At 53.6% G+C, this 27117-nt stretch overlaps 1 protein-coding gene across 9 annotated transcripts in view; it reads left to right on the plus strand.

Annotated features, from left to right (window-relative positions):
* CLEC16A (C-type lectin domain containing 16A) overlaps positions 1 to 27117 on the plus strand; it is a 201717-nt gene that overhangs the window by 142906 nt on the left and 31694 nt on the right. For 5 of the 9 annotated variants that reach the window (XM_053894491.1, XM_053894490.1, XM_019468583.2 and 2 more), the window contains exons 19-21: positions 4732 to 4883; positions 7611 to 7815; positions 9503 to 9667. In XM_053894491.1, the coding sequence (XP_053750466.1) occupies positions 4732 to 4883; positions 7611 to 7815; positions 9503 to 9667 (522 nt within the window). The remainder of the gene's footprint in view (positions 1 to 4731; positions 4884 to 7610; positions 7816 to 9502; positions 9668 to 27117) is intronic. The other 4 variants (XR_008419366.1, XR_008419367.1, XR_008419368.1 and 1 more) reach the window with 1 other exon arrangement.

Consider the following 27117-nt stretch of genomic DNA (forward strand, 5'->3'; position numbering starts at 1 on the left):
GTTGTTGCCATGTTTTTGCGCTGAATGAACGTGCACGTTTTTTGTGGGTTTTTTTGTTTGTTTGTTTGGGTTATTTGTTTTTTGTTTGTTTGTTTGTTTTAGGCTATCCCTTATTGTAGGACATTTGGGTCACTCTAGACCCAAATCCTGCTATCACCATACTTGTTCATGCCTCTTGGCCCTCGTGTGTGTTTTTCTTGGGAACATACCAGTTGCCAGGTCATGTGGTGTGAAAGTTTCACTTTAAATAAAGAATGCTAATTTGCCCTTTCAAAATGTCTATGTTAATTTGTTCTCCTAGAGCTCTTGGGAAATCTTTGTCAGTTTTTCTGTGTCCTCACCACTTGTCACCTCCCCGTCGATGGGTAGAAGGTGGTGTCTTGCTTAAAACTTTTTCCCTGTGTTCTCGTGAGGCCGAGCACCTTGTTGTGTGTTTACTGGCTGCCCCCATTCTCCTGTCTCTGAATGGCCCCTGGGACTCCTTCACCATTTGCTGCAAGATCATTTGTCTCTTAGAGGTATTTTGCAACTGTTTTGTCCGGCCTATAAAGTCACTTGTTATATGGGAGTTAAGTGTTAACATTGCTGTAATCAGTTTGCCGATCTTGTATTCATTTATTTTTTGTATGTGTTGATTCTTCTTTTTTATTTATTTATTTTTTAATTGTTATTTTTGAGAGAGAGACAAAGTGCAAGCAGGGGAGGGGCGGAGAGAGAGGGAGACACAGAATTGGAAGCAGGCTCCAGGCTCTGAGCTGTCAGCACTGAGACCAGTGCAGGGCTTGAACTCATAAACCGTGAGATCATGACCTGAGCTGAAGTCGGATGCTTCACCGACTGAGCCACCCAGGTGCCCCTCGTACTTCTTTTTTAAGAAACCCCTGCCCTGCCCCCAAGATCACATGAGGATTCCCCTATGTTGTCTTCTGGCGATTTCCTGTAAATTTTTATTTTTATGTATTTATTTATTTTATTTTATTATCATTTTAGATTTTATTGTTTTATTTTTTTGCGAAAGAGAGCGAGCGAGTGGGGGAGGGGCAGAGAGGGAGGGAGACAGAGGATCCGAGGCAGGCTCCAGGCTCTGAGCTGTCAGCACAGAGCTTGGTGCCGGCCCCAAACTCAAGAATGGTAAGATCATGACCTGAGCCGAAGTCGGATGTTTAAGCAGCTGAGCCACCCAGGCTCCCCTGTAAAATTTTAAACTAGAACCCTAGGCTCCACCCCTTTTGAAAAAGTGGAGTTGGTAGGGGTGGGACCCAGGAGGTTCACATGGGCAGCAAGATCGGGGCAGTGCCCGTGCTGCCCGGGGCCACAGGCTGTTCCTGGGGGTCAGGCAGGGAGGCTCATGGGATCACCACACCCTGACAGTCCTCCCCATGTCCCCACATCCCTCCCAGTACCTCCACCCTGATGGCCCCTCTGTAGTGGAGCAAAATCCAGGGTGCCTGCGTGAAGGCAGCAGCCCTCGGACTAGACCGTGGGTGGGACTGGGTTCCGTTCAGCAGCCCCTCCCCTGGGCCCCCCTCCCCCCAAGACATCCAGAGATGAGCAGACAGCCCCTGTCCCCAGGGCTTTAGATGAGAATACCCATAGCCAGCGTGGGAGCAGCAGAGGGCTGTGGTGGGGCGGGGGAGGAGTTCCCCAAGATGACACCAGGAGGCCCACAGACGAGCCCCCACAGCATTGCCTGGTCTCCCTGAGGACCCCACTTTGTTTTCCCTTAGGTGCCCCCAAAGCTTCTGAAAAGCCAGAGGCTCCCCCACTCTGGAGGTCCTGGCTCCCCGGGGACGGTTGCCTTTTACTTTTCTTATGAAATGCCTCACGGGGAGAGGGAGGGGGGGTTGATGTCTCAATTGCATTTCTGAACGTTGTTCCGCTTTGGGGTTTTGTCCTTCCTTTTTTGTTCTTGGGGGCAGAGATAGTGAGTCCCTTTTTGGCCCCCCGAAGCTCTCAAGGACCCCAGGCTTTATGAGGGTGGTGCCTGCGCCCAAATCCCACTGTTTCAGACAAAACCCCGTTGACATTGCCCATTGCCACCACAGCTGTGTCTGCCTTCCCCGGTCACGCCTTGAGGGGCACATCCTCTGTGGATGTGAAGAGAGAAGAAATCCTAGGATTCCGCCTTCCTGCTTGTTGGGGGGGGGGGGCAGGGGATGGGAGAAAGGGGAAAGGGAAAGAAAAAGCATCCCTCACCATTTTGTTTTCTACATAGAAAAGTAAAACCTTGTCGTTGAGGAAAACGCTTTAAGTCCCGAGTGAAGAAAATAAACTCTACATACTGCAAAGAACATGCTGGAAACAATGGGCATGCTGGCTTCCACTTCTGAATACAGAGGGCCAGTAGGGACATTAGACATTGTGGATGAAATAATTTTTAGAAATCTTCTAAGGTGCTTGGCTGGGTTGTTGGGAAAGGGGGCAAGATCCTTGCCACAGAGTATGAAGAAAGTCGAGGGTTAATCCCACCTGGTGTTGGTGTTTGCCGTGGGGCTGCTGGCCGTCCTAGGTGGGCCTACCCCTGGGAGAATGCACAGAGACATGAAGCCCTTAAAAGCCCAGAGGAAGCCATCCCCGTGAAGCCGCAATCCCAAACGGATTAACTTTCAGAGGGTTAAAACGGGGCTGTATATAGGAAGGTGGTGCTGAGAGAGGAGAGGAGTTTCCCTGTCCTTCCTAGATCTTAATGGAGAGTAAAAATGGGGGGGGGGGGGGTAAATCCTTGGGGAATACCTGAGCCCAGGTTCGTCATCACGTGTGTCTGGGGCCAAGAGTTCTCCTGTCTCTGTAACCTTCCCTCCCCTCCCCCACCCACCCACCTCCAATAACGTAAGCCAGATATGTGGTTACAGTGCTCTCGATAGAACCCACTGGGGCGCTTCAGGTATCACACAGCTGGAATGTAGTAACTCACAGCTGTAAATTTGCTAAAACTCCAGCTGTACGCTTAAAATGGGTGCATTTTATGGTATATGAATTATAACTCCGTAAAGCTGCTTCCAAGAAGAAGAAAAAAAACCCATCTACAATTCTTGTCATCAGAAACGTCTCCTCATGTTTCCGTTTTATTTTCTGCATTTGTGTTTTCTTTGTAGGGATACTTCTTTAAAAAACAACAACATCAAAATCAGAATAATACAGTTCTTATCCTCTTCCATTTCAAATTTCAGTGGCTTTTCCAATGCCGTTGCAATTATTTGTAAATAGGATTTTATACTTGGGTTTTTAATATGTACTTGAAGAGTACATCTTGAGTAATTTCTCATTTTAAAATAATTTCAAGGAGGGGCGCCTGGGTGACTCAGTCGCTTGAGCCTCCGAGTCTTGGTTTCGGCTCAGGTCGTGATCTCACGGTTCGTGGGTTTAAGCCCCGAGTCAGGCTCTGCACTGAGCAAGAAGACTGCTTGGGATTCTCTCTCTCCCCCTCTCTTTCTGCCCTTCCCTTCCTCCCATGTTCTGTCTCAAAAAATAGCTATTTAAAATAATTTCAAGGAATACAGTGCTATATAGTACAAAGATTTAAGTTCTGCCATCGATGCCCCCACCCCACATATGCACTCCCCCCGCCCCCCCACCCCCCGCCGACCATTCTCACTTCCCTTTCCATAGGCAACTATTGTTCACAGTTTGGTTAAACATAATTTTTAAATGGGTAGATAATTTTGCATGTGATGGGAAAAAAAATCATACTCAAATTTTTCCCCTGTTTGGGGACATTTAGGTTGTTTCCTGTTTGGGCTATTTAAAAAAAAAAAAAATTGGCAGAGGATTCCATTGGAGGCAATTCAAAGCAGACAGTAGATTTAACGGTCCTGTCTTACTCTGGTGATGTCAAAGCCATCAAGGACAGGCACTAAGTTAGACCTCGAATTTGAGGATGATTTCCAAGTAAGAGAAGGGGCCCAGCACACGGCAAGGATTCTGTGTTAAATGCGGTTCTCCTTTAAAGCACAAAACATCTTGGGGAGCCTGGTTGGCTCCGTTGGTTGAGTGTCCGACTCTTGATTTCAGCCCTAGTCATGATTCCAGGGTCGTGGAGCCTAGCCCACTGTTGGGGTCTGTGCTGAGCATGGAGCCTGCTTAAGATCCTGTCTCGCTCGCTCTCTCAAAAAAAATATATGTGTGTGTGTGTGTGTGTGTGTGTGTGTGTGTGTGTGTGTGTGTATACATGAAGCACCAAGCATCTCAGAATAAGGGAGATTATTCCCATCATACAGATGGAAAACTCTGGTTCACAGGGGCCAAGTGCCTTGCCCAGAATCACACAGCATCTAGTACAAAGGTCAGCTCTCAGTTGCCAGACACCAGATTGGAAGTACGACAGTTCTAGAACCAAGCAGGGCACTCTTGTTCTCCTGCGCCTTCCCTTAATTCAGGCAAACACCGTCACAGCTTGCCACCCATCATCTGTCTGCAAGGAAGCACTGAAACGTTACCAGGATCCTCAGTTGAGTTTTCTTAGCTACAGTTTGAGCGCCTGGTGCGTGGTAAACATCGTACTAATAATGCCTTACGTACCTTACTCAGCCATCACTTTGAGAGGGGTGGGCATCATCCCAGGTCGCCCCGCGAGACTCAGGGGAGGGCCTCAGTCTCAGGTGTGTGTGTGCCTCCAGATCTGGACTCTGCCCGCCAAACGCTGCCGCCCAGCGAGTCAGTCTGAGCGCCCGTCTCCGTCAGACTGGGCCGCTGGACTGCCCCTCATTTTGTTCTCCCTCTCCCTGTTCACAGACAACAGTGACCTGATCGCGTGCACCGTGATCACCAAGGATGGCGGGATGGTCCAGCGATTCCTGGCTGTCGATATTTACCAGATGAGCTTAGTGGAACCCGATGTGTCCAGGCTTGGCTGGGGAGTGGTCAAGTTCGCAGGCCTGCTGCAGGTATGATGGCCAGGAAGCCTGGGAGCTCTTCTTGGCTGGCTGTGCACACACATACACACACACACACACACACACACACACACACACACGAATCATCTGTCTCTACGGTTAATTTCTGATGACACAAGGACTACATGAACAGATTGTTATTGAAAAAAAAAAGTGAAAATACTGCACAGATAAGGGTCAAGTGTGCTTTGACCCAAACCCTCAATTCTTCAACTTTCTCCTGCATTATCAGTATGGGCCTTCCAGAGCTGCTGCACATATAAATAAACGCACATATAAATATAACCGCACATGCTGTTTATAAACACGTACTTGAGAGAGAGAGAGAGTGTGTGTGTGTGTGTGTGTGTGTGTGTGTGTGTGTGTTTAATAGTGTCACGCTGAGCGTATTCTAAACTCCCCCCGCCCCCCCAGGAGATATATGTCTTAGAGCTGACCGCGTATTATGTGCAGGCTCTCTGATGTTCTTTTCACTGCTGTGTGACCGAGCTGAGGCACAGTTAGCCAGTGCCCCGTGGCTGTCGCCAGATCGTTACCTTTACAGACAATGCTGCCTCGAAGAGAACCGTCCTTATTTCCACGTGCAAGCGAGGGCTTCCCTAGGCGGTCTCCAAGAAGCTGGGGCGTGCCTATTTTCAGCGTTCATAGATGCTGCCAGATTCCTCTCTAAAGCGATTGTTGCCACTGACAGTTTAGGAGCGTGGCCTCGTCCTCACCCCTTTTCTAGGAGGCATGGGCTCTAAGTCGCCAAACGCAAGTTGGGACGTGGGTTTTCGTATGGTTTGTGGGTTTTCTTATTGGCAGGTGACTAATGTCAGCTCCATAACTGAATGAAAGGAAGAACCAGCAGTGTTGAAAACAGTCCAGTCCCCACCCCCTGTCACACACACACACCCCTACCCCCCCCCCCCCCCCCGCCCCGTCCCCAGATATGCAGCAGAACCTTCCAGGTCCGAGACGTGCCCTGCTCCAAGGCAGGCCGTTCCCTTGCTGGGCAGTGCGTGGTCGCCGGCAAGGTCTCGCCCAGGCTGACCTGCGTTCCCCCCTCTGCACAGTGTGACCCACTGTCAGCATCCCGCTCTCTAAGGGAGTCGCCCACATGTTTCAGGATGCTGTTGCAACCTTTTCCCCAGCCTCCTCTTTTTGAAGATCTCTCCCTTTAAAAAAGGTCTTTTACAGAGGGGGATGCGAGAAACTCGACGAAGAATCTTCCATTTAAAAAAAAAAAGACTACCCTGTAAGAGGTTGTCCGTTAGGTGACTTAGTACGTCTTACGTATCTAGACTTATGATCAATTTCCTTTAGAATTGAGTGTCAGGAAAGTGTTTTTCTCCCTTGAAGGATTAATACGTGTCCTCCGTCAGACGACGAAAGCCACATCAACCTTTCCTTTTGGTCGCCTTCCAGTAGCTGCTACTTACTTGTCAGGCCACTCCTGTGTGCCAGGTTCTCCGCCTTAAATGTGGAACACCCCATCTAATCTGCTGCCACATTTTGAGGCAGGTACTATTTCCAAGGACCCTGTGCCCGATTTAATGCCCACAAACAGCGACCGTCGTACTTCGTGAGCCTTTTTAGCTCATGTTCCCCACCTCCTCCAGCACGTCTGACTTCCACGTCTGTCTCGCCTCGTGCCTTTATCTTGCATCACCTCAAACTCTTGTGTGGCGCAGATTCTTTATACAGAAAATCCTTTCTGAGGTTTTAGAGGGATTCATCCTTATGACGCTTGCTATGGGCGAGTTTCTTCTACACCCTTCAAATGCAGCTTCCTTCACTGCCTGCTGAGTGGCCCTCCCTGTCCCTTCTTAGATCAGCATTCTCTGTTAGGGACCAGAAATTCTTCAGAGACGTGCGTGTGGGTGTCAGGGATCCCCCCCTTCTGAAAAGAAGCCAGGAAGAAGCTGGTCAGTAGATGAGTGCGCGTATCTCAGACCGTGGCCAATGGCGACAGGCATTTTGGGTTGTTGTCTCCAGTATTCTCAGAAGTGAGGAAGGACTGCCACAGTCCGGCTATTGGAGGTCCCTTGGAGAGGCCAGTGCACCCGTTTATTCCCTAGCAAGCCCATGTCCTCGGGGGCAGGGTCCCAGCCAGCGCGGGCTCCCCGTGAGCACCTGTGTTGCCTGCCATGTCCTGTTCGCGAGGCCTGGTCTGGTTTGGGAGGCTGCTCTTTTTGGGCAAAAGCGGAGTTGGGGGAATTTGGGGAAACTCCTTTTCTATTCTTTTCTTTTTTATTCTTTCTTTCTTTCTTTTTTAAAAACTATTTATTGGGGCGCCTGGGTGGCTCAGTCGGTTAAGCATCCAACTTCGGCTCAGGTCATGATCTCACAGTTTGTGAGTTCGAGCCCCGTGTCAGGCTGTCTGCTGACAGCTCAGAGCCTGGAGCCTGCTTTGGATTCTGTGTGTGTGTGTGTGCGTGTCTGTGTCTCTCTCTCCCTCCCTTCCTCCCCCAGTCGTGCTCTCTCTGTCTCTCTCTCTCTCTCTCTCTCAAAAATAAACATTAAAAAGAAAAACCTCTCCATTTATTTATTTAAGTAATCTCTACACCCACCGTAGGGCTTGAACTCATGACCCCAAGACGAAGAGTCGTGTGCTCTTCTGACCAAGTCAGTGCCAGGGAACCGCTTTCTTGATGAGACACGGATCCCACGGCTTCTGAGCCGCCACCCTCCTCCCGAACGTAACGAATACCCTTGCTTTTGCCACTTCCCCCACAGGACATGCAGGTGACCGGCGTGGAGGACGACAGCCGCGCCCTGAACATCACCATCCACAAGCCTGCGTCCAGCCCCCACTCCAAGCCCTTCCCCATCCTCCAGGCCACCTTCGTCTTCTCGGACCATATCCGCTGCATCATCGCCAAGCAGCGCCTGGCCAAGGGCCGCATCCAGGCGAGGCGCATGAAGATGCAGAGAATAGCCGGTGAGTGGCTGGCCCTGGCGGATGTCCCCAGGGCCCTCGGGCTCACACGCTGACCGCTAGGGGAGGACACGTGTGGCTTAGAGGAGTTACTCGTGTTGTGGTGACAGAACGGAGGATCTGCTCAGACTCTCCCCTTTCCCAGGTGTGTGATTTCTAGAGAGTTTCTAGGGCCACGTGGAGGGGAGGAGAACCCTCCCCGAACGAGCAAGAGGCCCTGAACAGACAGGCGTCGTTTTGGGACAGCTGTTCACTTCCCACACACGGGAATCTTCTAGCTTACGTGTACAAAAGGCTTGGACATTCCTCTGCTACTCTGGATCCTTAACCCTTAATAAGATCAGGAGGGTCTGTCCTGTGCATTTTACAGAAGAGTAAATGAGGCTCTCTGACTTGCCCAAAGTCACACGCACAGCTGGTTGACAGAAGCCCGGTGCAGAACTTCCTCCTGAAAGCCCATCCCTCGCCCCCTCCCTCCAACTCTCCTGAGAGGCAGCCCTGCTTGGTGAGGGCGCCACGATGACCCAGCACTAAATTTGGAAGTCGTCCGTTTCACAGGGGCTGTGGTGAACGTGTGATGAGGCCTTGCGCCACCCTGGGCAGGAAGGCCCGAGCTTTCTTAGAAATAAAGGCTCTGTACCGAGGGCATTCCGTTCACCGGGGCCAATGGCACGGCGTTCCCCCGGGGGAGCAGGCATTCTATCAACTCCCCAAATTATAAATAGCCGTTCTCCAGACACCAACGCCTTTCAGTTTGAGCACCAGTGGTCATCCTGGTGTGGCTGCTGGGAGCAGTTCCAGCCCAGTGAGGGAGGAGGAGGGGTGCTTTCTAAAGGGATTACCTAAAAATAAACCCTTGGCGGGCCGGGTTTCTGGACGCTCTGGATTGCGTTACTTACCGTGCGTGCTCCGTTGATTTGCACAGGCCTGTGTCCCATGCGTCCCTTGTTTTCTCGCTTAGCTGAAACTTGGCCTATGAAATCATTACAGAAGCATTTTGTAATGTGCAAAGTGACTTAAATCATTCCGTCCTTCCTCTTAAGATTTATTTGTAGAGGGTTGTTGTTTTTTTTTTTTTTTTTAATGTAAAGCAATTTCTCAGCGCTGGCACGAAGGCTAAATATTTCATCTGAAAATTGAGAATTATGCCGTAAAGTGGCTGTTAGAATGAACGCCTCGGGTATGCCTTCAATTGATTTTAAAAAGCCCCTCCAAATTGCTCTATCATGAGATTTGTTTCTGGGAGGGAAGATAGCAACCGTGACAGATAAGCACAAACTCATAAATACACAGGCGCACGCGCGGATATGTTCTCCCTCACACGCACCTCCCCGTGCGCGTGTACGTGTCTGAACTTTCAGGGCAGAATTGGCCCCGTTTGCTTTGGGGTCTAAAGTCGTACCCGCAGCGAAGCCTCGCTGAGGGTCTTTTTGCCTGTGGAAGCCAAGGGTCCGAGGTGGACACTGGCCAGCGTCCATTTCTGAATCCCTCGCGAGGCACCGGCTGTGTCCTGAGCTCAGGCGGGACCTCGGTGTCGCGCCGGTCTCCCCAGCTCGAGGCCGCCGGCCGCCTGCTTGACGCCATCCACGCGATGTGCCCGGCAGGGGCCGCAGCCGCTCCGGCTGCGGCCCCAGCATCTACACCCCCGGCCCACGTGACGAGCATGAACCACGGTGTTGTTTGAACATAGCCCTCCTGGACCTCCCGATCCAGCCGACGACCGACGTCCTGGGGTTTAGACTCGGCTCCTCTTCCTCCCAGCACCTGCCTTTCCGCTTCTACGACCAGTGCCGCCGGGGCAGCAGCGACCCCACCGTGCAGCGCTCCGTGTTCGCGTCCGTGGACAAGGTGCCAGGTAAGCCGCCCCGACCCTGCGCCGCCTCGCGCCCCCGCCCCAGGGTTCCGGGACCTTGTCCGTTGAGTCTGTGTGAGCAAGCTTCCCTTCCCGTGTCGGAATCCGGGCGGCTGGAAGTACCCGTTTCTTAGAATTCGTCAAAGGATAGCTCAAGATGCAACACAAGCCCTAGAAATAAATCTTGGCTTTCTGTTTGGTGTTCTGCCGCCTGGGTTTGGTTTTCCAGAGATTTTCTGGGGATGTGGAACAATTTCTCAGAATTAAGACTGAGAGCTTTCTTGGGAGTTTCTTGGAAATGCTCAGATTGTTAGTAATGAGGCCGTGGGGGAGTCCTCTCCTTCTCCAGGCGGGATGACGAGCGAGGCCGTGTGCATGGTTCCTGTTCCAACCCCTGAAGAAAGGAGAGCACAGAGAGGGCTGTGCCAGGGCCTTCCCTGTGGGGGCTGGGAGCACCCCTCCCACTTCCTCCAGAGCTCATCTCCCCAGAAAAGAGAAACATGAAAAGAAAGTTCGAGTGCCGCTTGCTCCTCCCAAGGGCTGGCAGCCTCTCCCCTTCCTGTTCCAGTGTGTCTAAGATAAGTCCACGTGCACCCAGTCCTTCGAAAGAGAGCCTCGCTCTTGATTGCAGAACTTCCCGAAGTTGGCCAGGCGGCCCCCTGCAAGCGTGTTAGGGTTTCGAACTCGCACTGAAATGTTGCAGAATGTTTTCAAAAGCGGCTATTGATGGAAGATGAGTTGTTGATTTAAAACGCAGCGATCGGGACCTGTCCCAAGTCAGGGTCCCTGTTTTCCTTCTGCTCCATGATTTATTCTATATTCGTTCTTTGATTGCATTAATTCATTTTAGAAATATGTACGTTGTAAGTATGTGGTATTTTAAGATATAAACAGGACGTGATAAAATGAGAAATAAGTCAGCTTTGCCCCCAGAAGTAATCACTGTGAACAGTTTCTTGCCTGTGCTTCCAGAAATGTTCGTTTGTATGCCATACACGTTTTTCTGGTCTATTTTTACACGCGGAGTCATACCATCTGTGTGATTCTGCCCCTTGCCTTTTTTCACGGATACTTTGGTGTTCCACGTCAACGCACATAGATTCACTTCATGCTAGGTGACGATGAACTCTTACATGTTATTTTAGCACATGGCTGGACCAGAAACATGTCTCATAACATTTTGTATTGGCAGGTGTTTGGGTCACTTCCATCGTTTTGCTCCTCCAGTGTCATTGAACATCCTTGGGGGGTCTCGGTAGAAGTGTGCAAATCTCGACTGTCTGTGGGACACATTCTTAGCCGGGTCCAAGGGGAGGCTTTTCGTCTTGACACAGGTAGTCCCAACATGTGCTCTGGGACAGTGCACCGGCTCATGCTGCCACCCACTGCCTGGACCGTTTTCATTCTTAAGACCCGTCTTAGTCTCTAAGGCTGATGGTGACAACTGCTTTTGTTTTCAGCTACGAAATGCGACGTGATGCTGCCTTTTCCAGGGTCTGGAGGGTCCTTTGTCAAAGCTTGTTCAGGCTGTGTCATGTTCTGTAGAGATGGTTGCTAAGTAAACATAAATAATGGCCATGAGTCTAGGTTAAATGTAGATTGCCTTGGTAGGAAATCGTTTCTTTCTTTCTTTCTTCCTTCCTTCCTTCCTTCCTTCCTTCCTTTTTCTTTCTTTCTTTCTTTCTTTCTTTCTTTCTTTCTTTCTTTCTTTCTTTCTTTCTTTCTTTCTTTCCACAGAGTTGTAATTTATTATAGCATTTCTATAAGCACCGCCTTGTGATTTTTTAAATTGAGATCTAATTGACATATAACATCACACGAAGAAATAATTTCTTTAGCGTCATTTGGGTTTCTTCTTGGGAACGAACAGGTTAAAAAGAAAAACCTGGGCATTACTTCCGTTCACTCCTATTTGGACAAGGCAAGTGTAAATAAATAAATAGAGCCAAGTGTCACATTCTTCAGCATCTGCATAATCATCTCTCTTGTTTGCAGAACGCTTTACAATGACTTATTACCAAGTGCTCCTACCCTCCCTGGGCTCCCAGGGAGAAGTGAGGTCATCCAATGCTGGGGGTATGGGCCTGTCTCCTGTGGCCTGGGCCTGCCCAGCGGTGGGGGGGGGGGGGGGGGTTGCCCACTGCCCTGCTACTGGCCCCAGGGTCTGGTATTTAAGGTAGAGCCAGTTGGGACTGTGGAGGGTCAAAGGTAGCTGCCAAAGCTGGCCCTCCGCCCCTTCCCTGTATCTGTCCCCTGACAGCCTCTGGAAGTGCCACTCGGGTGTGGTGTGGGGAGTGGGGACACTCTCACAGATGTGGCCCTGGGGGCAGCTGCTCTGGGCCCTTGGGTAGAGAGGCCTCGCGGCCTTCCCTTCCCTCGTGGCCCGACCAGCAAGTGAGATCCCCAAGCCTCAGCGTGACTCAGAGAGAGGGAGGGGAGCTCTCCCCACCCTTCCCCTCCTCACCACTGGCTGTCTCAGCCTGCCCCACAGCCGCCCAGCATCTGGAATCATCCTTGGTCCTCCTCTTCACCGTCCCACCCCTGCTGGCCTGCTCTGCTTCCAGAAGACACCTCCCTGTGCCAGCCAGCTGCCCTCTCCCTAGATCGCGGAGCAGTATCCTCAGCTTCTCAGGCTTCCACCCTCACCACTGCCCTTCGGCCAGAGGGATCTTTCTAGAACATAAGTCACATCACATCATGCCCCTCCCTACAACCCTCCGGTAGCTTCCGGTTGTACTTGGAACAAAACCCAGATCTCTCACTCTGGTCCTGCGTGGTGGTTGTGAAACGGGCCCCAGCTGGCCTCTCAGACGCAGCCACCCAGCTTCCTTCATCCCACCACCCCCCACCCCCACCCCACCCATCCCCCGGCCACACCGGCCCCTGCTGCTCCTTGAAGTCAGCACTTTGCAGAGTTTGGGCCTCGGGTCCCCTTTATACCCGTAAAAAAAATGTCGAGGATCCCGAAGAGCTATAGTTTATATAGACCTTGGGTGGTTCGGTCTGTGGCGCTTGGACTAAGCAAGGGACACAAGGGAACCGAGACCCCGGAAGATCGGAAGCATTCTCCCGCTTAATTTCTGTCACCAAAGTGAACGAGATGTTCCCCCCGGGCAGGGCACATGCACCCACGCAATAGACTTGGAGCCATTGCGCATCAGCCGGGTTTCGTCGCCCTCACCCTTGGAAGTTTTCAGAAGCCAAGGGGTGGGGCCGGAGGGGGGCTTCCGAAGCATGGCCTGGGTTGGCCTCTGATGCCGTGGCGCCACGGCCGCCTCCGGGCTCATGAGTGCAGCGCTGTCTCCCCACCCCCCACCTTTTGGAAATGGTCTTGTTCTGTGTCCCTTGCCGTGGGCCACATGATTGCAAAACCTGGGTGGGATGCCCACTCCTCTCCTGCCCAGAGGGGATCCTTCACAATGGGGAAAACAGTTCTGGGTGACTGCCAGAGGGGCTGACTCTGTCTTGCCACCCTTCCCATTTTATCTGCCGGCCAGGTGATGGTCACAGAGCTGTGTGTCTCCCCCTTACCAGCTGTAAATGATTATATTTAATGAAAATACACCCTCCATTTCCTTGGAAGAGATACTAAAGTAGAATATAAATCAGGGCTCTTAGGTGACTAGCCACTTTGGTATATTTCTCTTTTTCCACTGGGCTCGGAGAGAAATCACAAATCCTATTTATTGGCCGGTTTTATGTTCCTGGCCCTCGCCCCTGCGGCAGGTTCAGCTCAGCTCAGCTCAGCTCTGCGAGGGCAGAGGCGTGGGTGCCCGCCTGGCCGGGGCAGGGGGCGGTCATCAGCAAACAGTGTGTCCCGGTGGGCAGGCGTGACCAGATCTAGAGTCTGCCTTCGAGGGGCGGCCCTCCACCGTTGGTGCCCTCGAGGCCTTGTCCCACCAGCCCTCAGAGACCGCCGATTGCCAGAATCTGCCAAGGGAGGCAGGGTGTCCAAAACTAGACCGCAAGGGCATCTTTCCACACACAGCACGGCTGGTTCCTTCTCAGCGCTCAGGACTCTGATCAGATACCTGCTCAGGGGCCTCCCCTGCCCCCAGGCACAGCTGGTTTTCTTTAATTGAGGTGAAATTCACATAACAGAAAAGAAATCGTGTGATTCAGTGGCACTTAGTACGTTCATGGTCTTGTGCCACCACCACCTGTGCTAGTTCCAAAATACCTTGATCCCCCCGCAAATAAATGCCCGTTCCCCTGGGCCCTCCCTTCCCATTCGCCCTTCCCCAGCCCCTGGCCACCACCGCTCTGCTTCCTGGCTCTATGGACTGCTCTTTTCTGGATGTTCGTATACATTGTATGGTGTGTAGCCCTTTGTGTCTGGTCTCTTTCCCTGAGCATCACATTTGCGTGGAGGTTCCTCCACGTGGTAGCGTGTGTCCGAGCTTCCCCCGTGTGGACAGACTGCTTTTCATTCGTCCATTCTCGCGCCGTTGACGGCCACGTGGCTGGGTTCCACCTTTTGGCAAGTGTGTTCGGTGCTGCTGCGAGCATGCACGTGGAAGTTTTTATTTGAACACCTGTTTGCAGTCCGTCGGGGTATCTCTGTCGGAGTAGAATGCCTTTCCCACGGCCTCCCGAGCCCTTGCCATCCACTGCAGTGGACCCATTTGTCTTCCCGGCTGTGTCGCTTGCTCCGCGCTGGCTTGGGCACTGTTCGTCTTGCCCTCCACCGCCGATGCTTAGTGAGCAGGTGCCCAGTGACTGTCGAATGCAGGCGGGGACGTGGATTGGTGGATGGAGGCTGGGCTGGATGAGCTGTTCAATGTCCTGTCTTCCCATCAGACCGTGAACTGCGGCAGGGGCGTTGCTGTCTTGCTCCCGGCCCTGACACCTGCATCAGTTGGTGGTGGTGGCTCAGGATGCCAGCCACAGAGTCAGACTTCATCCCACCAGGGACGTCCCACTTTCCTCTCTGGTCCCTACTTCTTGTCCCTGCTGGGTCCAGGCCACCATTTGTCTCTGGGCAAACATTTAAATCCCTGAGCACAGGGGGAGTGCAGCGTTTTCCACGAGTGTTATCTTTATGAAAGGCAAACAAACCGGCCCTATCGGTCACTGACCCAGAACATTTAATAGTTCTGTGGAAAGGCAGCTTAGTTCCAGAGCCAGCCTCTGGCAGCTGAGTAACTGAGGGAGAACGCAGAGATCGCAGTGTGCTCAGAGCCAGCCGCGCTGACCACGAAGCCTCCAACTGACAGCCAAAAAAAAAAAAAAAAATCAATGTTTAATTCATAGACCTCAGTCCTTCCTCCTCTCCTGGGATAACGTACTAGGTGCTAATGTCATCTCATGACAGTGTTTCCCAGAAACTAATTTTTTAGGCCTGTTATTTTTCTTGTTTCCGATTAGAAAACTGGAGCCACTTCTCTCCTCCCGGCTCCCCAAGGCAAAAGAAACGCCCTTTCTGGAGTCACACAGGAAGGAGAGCCTCCTGGCACCTTCCTCCAATCTTCTCAACCCCCTGTTAACCCCTCCCGAGCCTTCGGATCCCTGGCCAGAGACTCTAGCCACTGGGTCAGTGACTTACAGAAACTTCATTCTGACCTTCACACCTTTGTGTGTGTGTGTGTGTGTGTGTGTGTGTGTGTGTGTGTGTGTGTGTTAAGTTTAAGAGAGAGCGTGAGTGGGGGAGGGGCAGAGGGAGAGGGAGACAGAATCCCAAGCAGGCTCCACGCTGCCAGTTGTAGAGCTCGACGCGGGGCTCAAGCCCACAAACGGGATATCATGACCTGAGCCGAGGTCAAGAGTTGGACACTTAACCAACTGAGCCACCCAGGCGCCCTGCTCTGGGTGTTTTGAGCAGAAAACATCATCTGTTTCTGGGAGCATAGCGTAGAGTTTGACCGGAAGAATTTACTGTGCCAGGCACAGTTAATTCCGTGTTAATTCTGTATGTGTTAATTCCGTGCTCTGGATAATGCTGGGAGCTGGTGTGGCTTGCCCTGTTCTACATACGGGAAACCAAGTCTTGGACCGAGGCTGCGGAGCTCACACAGGGCAGGCTGAGAGCCGTACCTGCACTGCCTGCTTCTAAATCCCACTTGTCTCCAGAGGTCGGCAAGACAGACCCCCATTAGAGAGGGAGGGGCCTGCCGGGCGGCCCTGGCATAGATAGATCATTCCCCATTCCCATCTTATGCGCAGCACTCACACACTCCAAGCCCCGCCTCGCATCAGGGATAAACCTGCAAAGCAGCTGTCTGGAAAGACGCTCCCCCCCACCCCCCGCAACCACCACTTCCAAACTGGGTAGAGCTTGGGGCCGCGTAAAGACCCCATCATGGCATAGATTTATTTGTTCCCAGTCTATCAAGAGCAAAAAGCAGAATTGAAACTTAAAAATGTTGCCTGTGTAAAATCAGGATCTGAGCTCTCTTCAGAGCTCTCTGGCAGAGGTCTCTAAGAGAGCAGCCCTTGCGTGGTTGGGTCGGAGGTGTGGGGATCAGGTCCCACTCAGAACTCATCCCTGAGCTGAGTTCTAGGGTCCCTGCTTTCCACGCCTCTTGTTGGAGCCCCCGGGGAAGCCGCGAAGAGGGAGTGTGAGCTCGTTGTGCAGCTGGGAGCACACAGCCCCGAAGGAGCCACGTTCCTGAGTCAGGGCCCACGAGGCTCCCTCACCTGGAACGTGCCCCAAGATCTGGACGCTTTCCCAGTGCACACACTAGCACTCGGTGTCTGAGGAGCCCTCTTGCGAAATGCTGCGCAGCGGGCGGACCCAGCCTCGGGCCCCAGATGAGCCTCTCTGGGGGTGGAGGCAGGAGGAGGAAAGAGTTCCAAAGAATTGAGTGTTGCTTCACTTTTCGGGGTCATTGGCCACCTCCGACTGTCAAAGCAACCGTGTGCCCAGGAGCCTTGTGCACCCAAGGGAACGCCGCTCCGTTTGCTCGTGGAGAAGAGAGCGGAGAGCCTGGGCAGGATGCTGTGGGAGGAGGCCAAGCCCCGGCTTCACTCTGCCCTTGGGCTTCCGTAGGTCCCGGTGGGCCCCCGAGGGGCAGCCTCGTTGGCAGCAGGGAATGGGCGGGCATGTGTCAGAGCCGGTGGCACAGCCGAGTGCCTGTGTGTGCGCGTCGGCCCACGCCTGTGCCTGCCCTGGAGGACGCGGCTCCTGCCGGTTCCTCGTCCTGTCAGACTTCCTAGGACGAGCCGAGCGTTTATTGTAGGGCAGCTGGAAAAAGTGGAAGAGGACCGAGAAGAGACAAGATGCACTAAACTTCTCTACCCTGAGGTGTCCGTGAAACACATCCAGCGTCCCTGCCCGTCGTTCTTTCCGTTTGTCCGGCATGGGTTTCTGGTCTCAGCAGCAGTGTTTGCCCGGGTAAGGGTCAGCAGAAGGAGGTGGCTTAGCCCATCCCTGGAGCAGACAGTCTGGGTTCAAGTCCTCCCTCCACCTTCTACCCGTTACGTGGCCTTGGGCCAGCACCTGTTTATTCGTGTAAAAAAAAATGAGTGTACTTAACACTACTGAACTATGCACTAAAAAATAGTTAAGAGGGTCAACTTTATGGTATGTGTGTGTTACCGCAATTAAAAAGGGGAAAAGAAGCGGGGATGAAAATGTGACCCACCTCATCAGGCTGTCGTGAGCATGAAAGGAGTTAATTCACCTAAGTGCCCAGAACGATGCCTCACGCGTGTGCGGTGTGCAGTGAAGGTTAGGCTCTCGGTATTTTTTATTGTCATTGTTATTAGTCACGGTTGACCCTTGGGACCCCAAATAATAGGTTCGCTCTCTACGCATTCAATCAGTTTGCACGAAGTTAATCACCCAGCAGCTCCCTGTGCTGCACGTCCCAAAGACACAGCACAGTTGTACAGATTTGCTCATTTAGAAAGGCTTGTCATCAGGTACTGATAAAACGCGGGGGCAGAATTTGCCTCCTGCAGAAGGGCCAGGAGGATTCCGGTGCTGTGATGTGCCAGGGTCCCACAGCTCCTGGAGGCAGAGCCAGGGCCAGAGAAGAGGGGAGATCCGTCCCCAGCGCCCCAGCCCAGCACGTGCCCGCTCCCCCATGGTACTGACTGCCATCACTTAGTTCTCGCTGACCCACACACCGGGCCTGGGAGGCTGGCACCGTCGGTCACTCTGCGGACAAGGAAACCTGAGCACGGGAAGGAGAGTGTCTGGCCCACTCCGTGAGCCCAAGCCTTCAGTCCTGAAGATTATTCAGGGGCAGAACACCTGGGAACCAGCTGTGCTTTGGGAACTCTGAGAACTTTTATTATATTCCATTCAGTCGTGTGGGCCAGGAGCATGGAAACCAGTAGAAAACATGACTGTATTCTGTGGATGCAGGGGTCTGCATCCGAAGGAAAAATCCATAAAATTATGTGAAGAAACTTGATGAGCCTCTTTCTTCTATGGATGTTTGTTTTTTTGCTGCCGAGTCATTTGTTTTTACCAACTGCAAGTTCTCGTTAACAGACGAGTGATAGCAAATGATGAGGATCAAAGGCTCGTTTGTGGGGTAAAACTCAGAAACAGAGAAGACCCCGGCCCTTAATTTTAGCTGGGAATTGGAAAAAGACCACGTTGGTTTGATGTTTGCCTGAAAATGTCTCTGACTAGCCTAGGGAACCCTAGGGTCCCCCCTGGAACTGGGTTTGAGAACCACTTTACCACTTCCCAAGACCCAGTCATGGTGCCTGCCTTGGGACCCAAGAGCATGAGGTGCCAACCGAGTGGCATCACTGAGTGTGCAGATGGCTAAAACGAGAGTTGTCACTTCACGGGGACCCTCCTAAGGGTGAGAGGAACCAGAGCAGAAGGCTGGCATGGGACACAAGAATAGTGCTGAGTGTTCACAGAGAGGAGGGAGTCACCGGGTCCTCCACACGTCCCTTTCCTCTCTGCCCGTTCCTTCTTGGCCTCTTCAGAGCGTGGCAGCCCCTAGGGCCCAGGTGGGGGACCACCAGGGAGAGAAGGGAAGGGGGGACAGATGAAGGAAGAGATGGCATTTTTTTGAAAAAAATTGTTTGATGTTTATTTACTTCGGAGAGAGAGAAAGAGAGACAGACAGAGCATGAGTGAGGGAGAGGCAGGGAAAGAGAGAGACACACAATCTGAAGCAGGCTCCAGGCTCTGAGCTCTCACCAGAGAGCCTGACGCGGGGCTTGAACTCACGAGCCGTGAGATCATGACCTCAGCCAAAGTTGGACGCTCAACTGACTGAGCCACCCAGGTGCCCCTTTTTTTTAATTAAAAAAAATTTTTTTTAAAGTTTATTTATTTTGAGAGAGAAAGAGCACTCGCAAATGAGGGACAGTGATAGGGAGACAGGCTAGAAAGCCCAGTGGGGTCAGAGCGCCTGAGGGCTTCTGCCTGCTGAGGAGTTGAAATTTTACCTTGGGGAGCAGTAGGAAGCCCTTGAAGGTGCCAAGGCCAAGGAGCGAGGAGGCAGGGGGCTTGGCTTTTGCTTTACTGGAGTCAGGAAAGGCAGAGGAGAAGGGGGTGGGCAGGAGAGAGACCCAAGATGCTCTCAGCCCTTCCGATGGCACCCCCCCCCCCCCGCCCAACTGTGCTGTAGATGGTGCTCTGCCCTTGGGAAGGATGAGAAAGTCTTTCTGCAGAGCTTCTCCCTTCCTCAGCTTGGTGCACGTCCTTCCATATCCCTTTCTGCATGTTTCCGTGCTATGCTTGTGCTGGCCTACTGCGTTGCCCTTTTATTTCTTGACATAAACGAACGCCATTTTCACTCAACACCGTGTCTTAGATTTTTCTTCCCTGTTAGTTCGTGAGAGTGCCCGCTTTCGTTTTTATTCCTGCAGAGCAATCCATCACGTGGGCACACCAGTTTGTTTAGCCAGTCCCCCATTGATGGATGTTTAGGTTGTGGCCAGTTTTTTGCCCTTGACAAATAGCGAGCGCCTCTGCACACCCTTGCACAAGGATTTCCCTGGAGTAAGTAACCATGAAGTGAGTCCAGAAATATCTAGGGCCGTGGCCCCAACTGGACTTGGGTGACCAATGAAGCTTGTGGGTGGAGGGAGGGGGAGGCCCAGGGCTAGCTTAAGGCAAAATATCAAGGACTCTCACTTTATGTCTGAACCCTCTCCTCTCATTTAGCCTGCGAGGGCATTTTGGTGATCCCAACTTCTGCCCGAGCAAAATCCTCATTGCTTGTGGGTAGTGTTCTATCCAGGAGGCCTTCAGGAGCTGTGATGATTGGAACGGTTCCCAGGAGCGAGCGGGGGGCCTCCAAGGGCTCGCTGACCCACCTCTTGGCTTGTCATCCCAGACAGGACATGATGGTATGATGGGACCCCCAGTAGGTTCTCCTCTGACCTCCTGGCTTCTCCACTGAGGTTAGGACTTTCTTCGATTCTTTCCTCTCTGTAGCCAGCATCCCATGACTCAATACAGCTCCCTTTATTTGTGGCTGGCCAGCCATGGCATTTTGTATGAATGTGCTTTTCTCCAGAAACACATACAGACTATTATTTGTTCAACATCTCAAATTCCCAGAGGGCCAAAAGTCAATATTATCCCAGTGTGGCAGGAACAGCTGTCTTGTGACATCTCTTCACACTTAAACAGCCCGTTCCTTAAGCCCCGGAGCGACCGCCAAAAGATACCCCAAAGCCCATCGAAGCAGGGCCGATGAATTGTTTTAGTTTGTCTCCATTGCTTCCTGCTATGAACTCAGGTCCTTGAATTCACATGATTCGGGCAGTAGGCGCTTCAGCTGTGTGAAATACGAAGTTTGGGCTCTGATTTGCAAGGACTCCTCTGAAAATATTTGCAAGTTTGGTAAAAATTCAGGTGCTTGCCATGTGCGGTATACTTGTAGCTTCACAGACTTTTTTAAGGCCCCAGGATGAGAGTCCCATTTATTGAATGCCTGCTCTGTGCTTGCTAGGTACTAGACTAGTTGCTTTACATAAGATAAAGAGAGAAGTGTGTAAAAACCGTCATGTCGCTAATCCCACTTCTGCGGCCGGGGCGACCAAGACTCCAACGCAGAAGCCCCTTCTCCAGGGTCCCAGAGAGACTGAGCCTGGTTTCAGACTCCTGTTCTTTGTAATGTTTCTACCTGCTTCCTGAGAAAAAGGTTATCTCTTGTTGGGTGTTCTTTCCTTTCTTGCTAAGTTGACTTGAAGGTTCTTTGTTGCTTCTGAGATAACGCTGCCCTTTGTTGTGGCTTTCTGAGTATGCTGACTTCACAGGCTGACAGTTGAACCTGAGGTACTGGGTACCACATGCACTCCAGCCTCTTGGATGGAACAGGTCCTCCTAAATCATTGGGTCAGTCCAGTGGCAGGAAGAGTCGGTGTTGATGGAAAGAGCCTCCCCAAACACTCCTCCCACCCTTACCCTTTGTATCCTGGAGAATGTTCTGAAATAGTTGACATTTATAAAATCTTGGACGTTCTGGAAAAATGCTTATAAGAAAAGAAAGCAACAGATTTCCAGCCCGATGCCCAAGGAAAATGTCCCACAGCTCAGAGCAGCGTTCTGTTCTCCTGAAACAGTGCCCGGGGCCTAGTGGAGGCATGGCCTGCTCGCTACGCCCTCTCTGACCTCTCCACGCCACCCTAGCAGAGAGCAGATGCCGAAGGCCCCCCGTAGCGACTTCTGTCCCCACTGGGTCGGCAGAGGGGCCCCTCGTGCCTGCTGGGACACCCACAGCTTCAAGCAGCTTAAAAGCTACCACCATTTGGACGTCCGCTATATGCCAGAAGGGTGGATGCCACCGTGCTGTTTAAACCATGCTCCAGCCCTCCCAGGGCGTTCTTGCCGTGAGGAGGTTTGGAGCACATGCCCTGGAGTTAGCCTACCCAGCTTTTTTGGCACTGACCCATTGCTGTCAGGAAGTTCTGGAAGGCTCCCTGAGCCTCAGTTTCTTCTTCTATAAAACGGGGCTCCTGATAGAACCTGCCTCCCAAGGGCGGGAGCTTGGCCCAGGGCACCTGTGAGGTGCCTCACGATGCCCCAGTAAGTAACCGTCGCTGACATCGAAGAGGAGAGGCCGGGGCCCTGAGGGCTAGAGCACCCTGGCCAAGTTGTGCCCTCGGGGGGTGGGGTGGGCATGGTGCGGGCCAGCACTTTGGGCCTCCTGGCCGGGGCTCTCGCCCCTTGCAGGGCAGCTGGCCCAGCCCCTACAGGTCACTCACAGCTGTTCTGGCTGGTGCTCTGGGGCTCTGCCAGTCGAGGGGGCTTCCGGGTGCCCGCCCTGCTAGAGCCGCCAAAGCCAGGGCCACCTGAGCCACCGCGCATCTCCCAGCCATTGCGCACGGAGCACCCCTTGCAGCTCCGTTCCCGTCTTCGTGCAGCTGGCAGCCTATGGGGGGGAGGCAGACGTACAAATGGGGCGTCCCTGTTCCACAGGTCACTGGGAGGGGGCGTTCGCTGACAGGCGAGCCACCTAGAGGCCCAGTGCCATCTGCTCGTGAGGATGGCGCTGTCCCCGCGAGGTGTGTAGCTAGCACCGTAGGGTCGGGAAGGCCTTTCCCACCGGCACTCCCAGTAACGCCCTGAGGACAGGGGAAGGGGGAAGCCGAGTCCCGAGAGGCAAGGTGACCGTCCGGGTCGTACCTCCAAGAAGCCGCAGTGTGCTTTGCCATCGTCAGGTGGAAAGGTCTGCGTGGCTTGGGCACCACGGAAGAGCGTTTCCTGTGGCTCACCATGTCACCAGCATCTGGCCAGGTGTCTCCACGATGGGGATCACAACCGCCTGGGGAGGAGGAAGGCCCTGTTACTATCCCTGCTTAACGTGTGAGGGATGTGAGGCCCAGAGAGGTTAAGTCACTTGCCCCGGGTCACACAGTGGTCCCGGGTGCTGCCGAAACCCACTCCTTGGCCACCTCACCCCGCGGCCTACTCAGTCCCCTGTCCTGGGATCCTCCTGGGGGCCCGGGGACCTGAAGAAATCCTTAGGCTTGCCTTGGCACAGCCACGTTTGAAAGCCGGGAGGCCATGTTCTCAACTTCAGCCCTTCACGCGTGGTCCCTGAGCCGTCTTTGCTCCCGGGCCGGGAAGGGTTTTCTGAGCACGCCTGTGGAGGCGCGCTGATAAATCAGGCCCGAGATGCCTCCGCTTGGCTGGCAGCACTAAGTGGTTGTCTAGGCTTCCCCGGGCCAGTTGACATCTGCCCAGTAGGTGTGAGGCATTAACAGCTTATTCTCCTGCTTTTCGCAGCCTGGGCTGGCTCTCCGCCAGAACGCTTCAAAGTAACAATAATAAGGCGCCGACCTGCAGTGGGAAACGCTTGTGCACCAGCTGAACACAGGGGCCCCTGCAACGGAGATTTAAGGTCTGCCAGTCAGGGAAGAGTTTGGCAACCTTCCGGAAGGTTCTAGGGCTGGCCCTGTGTGTAGCTCAGCTCTTCAGTGATGTGAGTTTGGGGAGTTCTGCATCTCGTTGCCATCATGGCCCCCCAAAGATGGGCTTCTGTGGAAGACCATGAAGTTCACCTTTTCATGTATTCTGTTGTTCAGGCTGCGTGCACCGAGCGTCTGCTGTGTGGCAGGTGCTGGGCTTGGGTTTGAGGTAACAGCCAGGAGCCTACCAGACACCCCTGGCCCTGCCACACGGAGCTCGCAGTCTGGTAAAAAGAACAGGCCTTATTCATCCGTTTGTACCAGTAAATGATTAGCCACTGCTAGGGAGCCTGCGGGGATCAGGGAGGCTTCCCTGGGTACGTGGTGGGGGCTGAGGGCGGGAGGATTCCTTGGAGCAAACTGGATGGGCGGGGACGAGGTGTTCCAGGCAGGGGACGGCGTGTGCAGAGGAGCTGAGCACAGAGTGAGGGCGCTCCCCGGCTCCCATCACTGTGACAGAGGCCAGGCTCCCCATTGCTGCTGCCATCGATGGGCCACCTTTTGTGCTTCGAACTCTGTACCAGGCCTGCTCCGTGGGATCGTTATCTCGCCTTGTGAGCCTAGGGAGCGGCAGGCTTACGCTCACTTTGCAGTCAAAGTTTCCTCAGCCTGGGGGGGTTACCTGGACTTGCACAGCAGGTCAGCGTCCCCAGTGCCCGCTTACCTCCGCCTGACCCCAGCCCGCGCCCTTGCCGGGCTCCCTCTTCTCCACGTCCTGGTTGTTACTCTTCCTCCCTGTCCTGTGTTATCGCTCATGTGGCTTAGAGGCCTGCCGGAAGGATCAGGATCCCGTGGCCAACAGGCCCATTGGGCGAGAATTCTAAGTTCCCGACCTCTAATTCGCAAACAGCTGGAAGCCCAAAACCATACTTTGCAAGTGCGTCCTATCCGTCCTATCCCTGGCGCTCAGCACTTTTTCAGCAAACCCCTCAGCTTGGCTCCGGACCCCGCTCCATCGAGCTTAGAGGAAGCACCCCCCTGAGCCTTGGTCAGGACTGCAGCACACACAAGGCACAGCAGTGCCTTCCCCAAGGAGCGGAGAGAGAGGCCCAGCGCTCCGGGCGGCGTCGGGGGCGTCCCTCCAGCCTCAGGTTGGAGAGTGGCCTCGTTCTGCTGCGGCCAGAGGCAGCGGGGCCTGCTCAGCTCGGCCTGGCCTTTGGGGCAGCTCCTTGCTCTGCGGGCAGGTGGGCCTGTCCAGCTGGGTGGTCAGGAAGTCAGCCGCCTAGGACACCCTCACTCAGCTGGAGAGGCCCACGGGACCCGCCCTTGTGGTTTCCTGGGGGCAGCAGCACAGCCTTTTAGCAGCATGGAGTCCCGCCCTGGCTACGCGTTTCTAGAATCGCCTTGAGAGCATTTGAAAAGCCCCCATGTCCATGCCAGGTGCAGCCCAGTTAAAGCGAGGAGAGGGTCACTGGTGTTTTGTGAGGCTCCCTGACTTGTTCTAAAAGCCCTCCGGTCTTGAGAACGCTATGAGAGAGGAAGGCATCTCACTGAATTTCTCTCAGGTGGCTTTACAAGAGAGTCTGGGCGACCCCTGGGGTGAAATGCCGTGGCCTGATTGTCGTTTCTTTAATACGCCCATCCTCACCGCACTCTTACCGCTGGGTTGTGCGGCATGGGGCCCACCGTGACCGAGGTCCCTCCTGCGTAGATCTGATGCACCCCTGTTACCAGCTCCGTCACCTGTAGCACAGAGATGGATTGACGGCCTGGAGAGCGGGGCTTGCGTCCAGACCGGCTCTCTCCCATCAGAGCAGCGAGTGAGGGCTGCCCGGGCCTTCAGAGTTTGGGAGCAGATACATCTGCTGCCCTGGGCCCGGTTTCAGGAGAGGCTGGTGTTCATCACACTTCAGGACACCTGTCGCGCTCTCAATACACAGTCTGAGCCTCACTGCAATGGTGTGGGAGCCCCACAGGGGCACCGGCCCAACCAGAATTGGAGGGCAAGGAAGGTTCTGGAAGGAGGTCTTGACAGATGGGCTAGGTTAAACACGGGGCATCCTGGGCAGATGGCAGGCTCTGGGCTGTGAAAACCGTGGTACGCGTGTGGGTCCCGCAAGCAGCCTGAGATGTGTGGGGCAGGAGATGAGGCCACCTGGGAATGACCTCCTGCGCAGGGTTGACCATCTTGGACTTCATCAGCGAGGCCACGGGGGCCGCTCATGGGCTCCAAGTCGGGGAAGGAGGGCGCGGGTGTTTACGGCTGCCTTCCGAACTGACCAGGGCTCCCACAGCCCTGGGAGCGGGAAGACCGTCATTCCCAGGGATCGGCCCCAGGCTGGGCTGCCCATGGGATCTGATGACCTATACTTAGCTGGAAAGAAGCAGCCGCTGGAAACAAGTTCTCACACAGAGCACTCATGCACTCCAGGGCTAAAGCTCACCCGGCCTGTTAGCGTACCTCACCTCGGAAATGTGGTCAGAATCCAGTCCCTCCCACCCCTGTACCCATCTCCTAGGCTGGGGTTGGCTCACTTTTCTTAAAGGGCCAGGCAGTCAATATTTTAGGCTTTGCCGGCCACGCGGTCTTTGTCACAGCCTGACTGCCTTTGCAGCCAAAGCACCTTGTATAATATGTAAATGAGCAGGTGTGGCCACTTCCAGTGAATCTTCACTTAGAAAAACAGGCCCATTGCCTGATTTGGGATTTGGCCTGCAGGATGTTGTTTGCTGACTCCTGACCTTGGCCTTCACAATCTCTGCCTCTTCAGTATGTTCCCAGCACCATAGCTAGAAAGATCCTTTTCAGGTATAAGTCAGATCATGTGTGTCTTCTGCCTAAATCCATCACTGGCTCCCATTTCACTCGAAAAACAAACTCCTTACAGTGGCCCCCGGGGTCCCACACAATCTAGACCCTCTAGACCTCACCCCTCTCCACTGTCCCCCTGACGAACTCCAGGGTGGCCACAGGAGCCTCTGGCCGAGCCTCGATGTGGCCGGGCATGCCCTGCTTTCCATCCCCTGCACTGAGCACTGTCGTCCCAGGTACCTGTGTGGCTCTGTCCTCACTGCCTTAGGATTGTTCCCCAGACTTCTCTGTCTCCGGGCTCTTCCTGAGCAGCCTGTGCACATCATAGCCCTGCCCTGCTCCCGGCACTCCAGGTACCCCTGTCCCGCTCAGTTCTCGTCAGAACACTCATTTCCTCCCAGTGTCTTCCCTTTCTTCATTGTCTGCCTACCCCGCACCCCGTCCTTCCCCAGCCCATTATTGGACTGTAGCTCCAAGAGAGCCGACACTGTGTTTTGTTTTCTGCTAATTGCCCAGCTCCTGGAGCTTCACTGGGATGGGGTACCATACAGATGGTGCTTGGGAAGTCCTGGACGGGTGGGTGGGTAGATGGATGGATGGGCAGGTGGGTGGATGGATACATGGAAGGATGCATGGGATGGGTGGGTGGGTGTACGGAGAGGAAGAGAGAGAGATCGATGGATGGATGGAACCACCAAATCTTCAATACCCCCTTTACGTGCTAGACATTGTTCACTGTGGACCCAGGGGTATGCTGAACAGACCAGTCCCCTTTTGAGCTCCCAGGCCCCGAGGATCCCGTAGATGCCAAACATGGCCAGGGCCCTGAAGGCATCAGCTGAGAGCTAGGATACTACGCCACAAAGGGATCCGACCGGGACAGAGAGTCCAGGAAAGCATCTCCGAGGGAGGGTTGTTGACCTGGGAGGAAGTGGAGAAGCAGAGCTGGGCAGGAATCCATCCCAGACAGGAGGCCACACAGACGGGAGAGCTGTTGACGCCTGGGCCCACAGGCTGCCCAGATCCCCAAAGAATGAAAACAATGCTGTCCGGGTGATAGCCTGCCACCAGTTTGGGCACAGAATTCCCCTCTGTTGTCACTTTCCGCCCTGGCCAGATGAGAGTGGTGCCGAGTCTGGCCCTATTTCCCAGGAAGGTGCCTGGTCCTTCCCAGCACGTCTCTTTCCGTGTGAGTGGGAGGGATTTTGCAAGGTTCATTCAGCGGAGCTGGGGGTACATGTGTTCGTAACCCCCTTGCTACAAGTCATAATCGTAAGTAGTTAGAAGGGGGCGGTGTAGTGGGATTGCACATTTCTGTGAGTAGACTAAAAATCACTGGATTGTACCTTGAAAATGCGTAGATTGT

This window comes from Panthera pardus, unplaced genomic scaffold, assembly GCF_024362965.1.
Source record: "Panthera pardus isolate Hobbes unplaced genomic scaffold, ASM2436296v1 HiC_scaffold_5, whole genome shotgun sequence".
NCBI classification, from domain to species: Eukaryota; Metazoa; Chordata; class Mammalia; order Carnivora; family Felidae; genus Panthera; species Panthera pardus.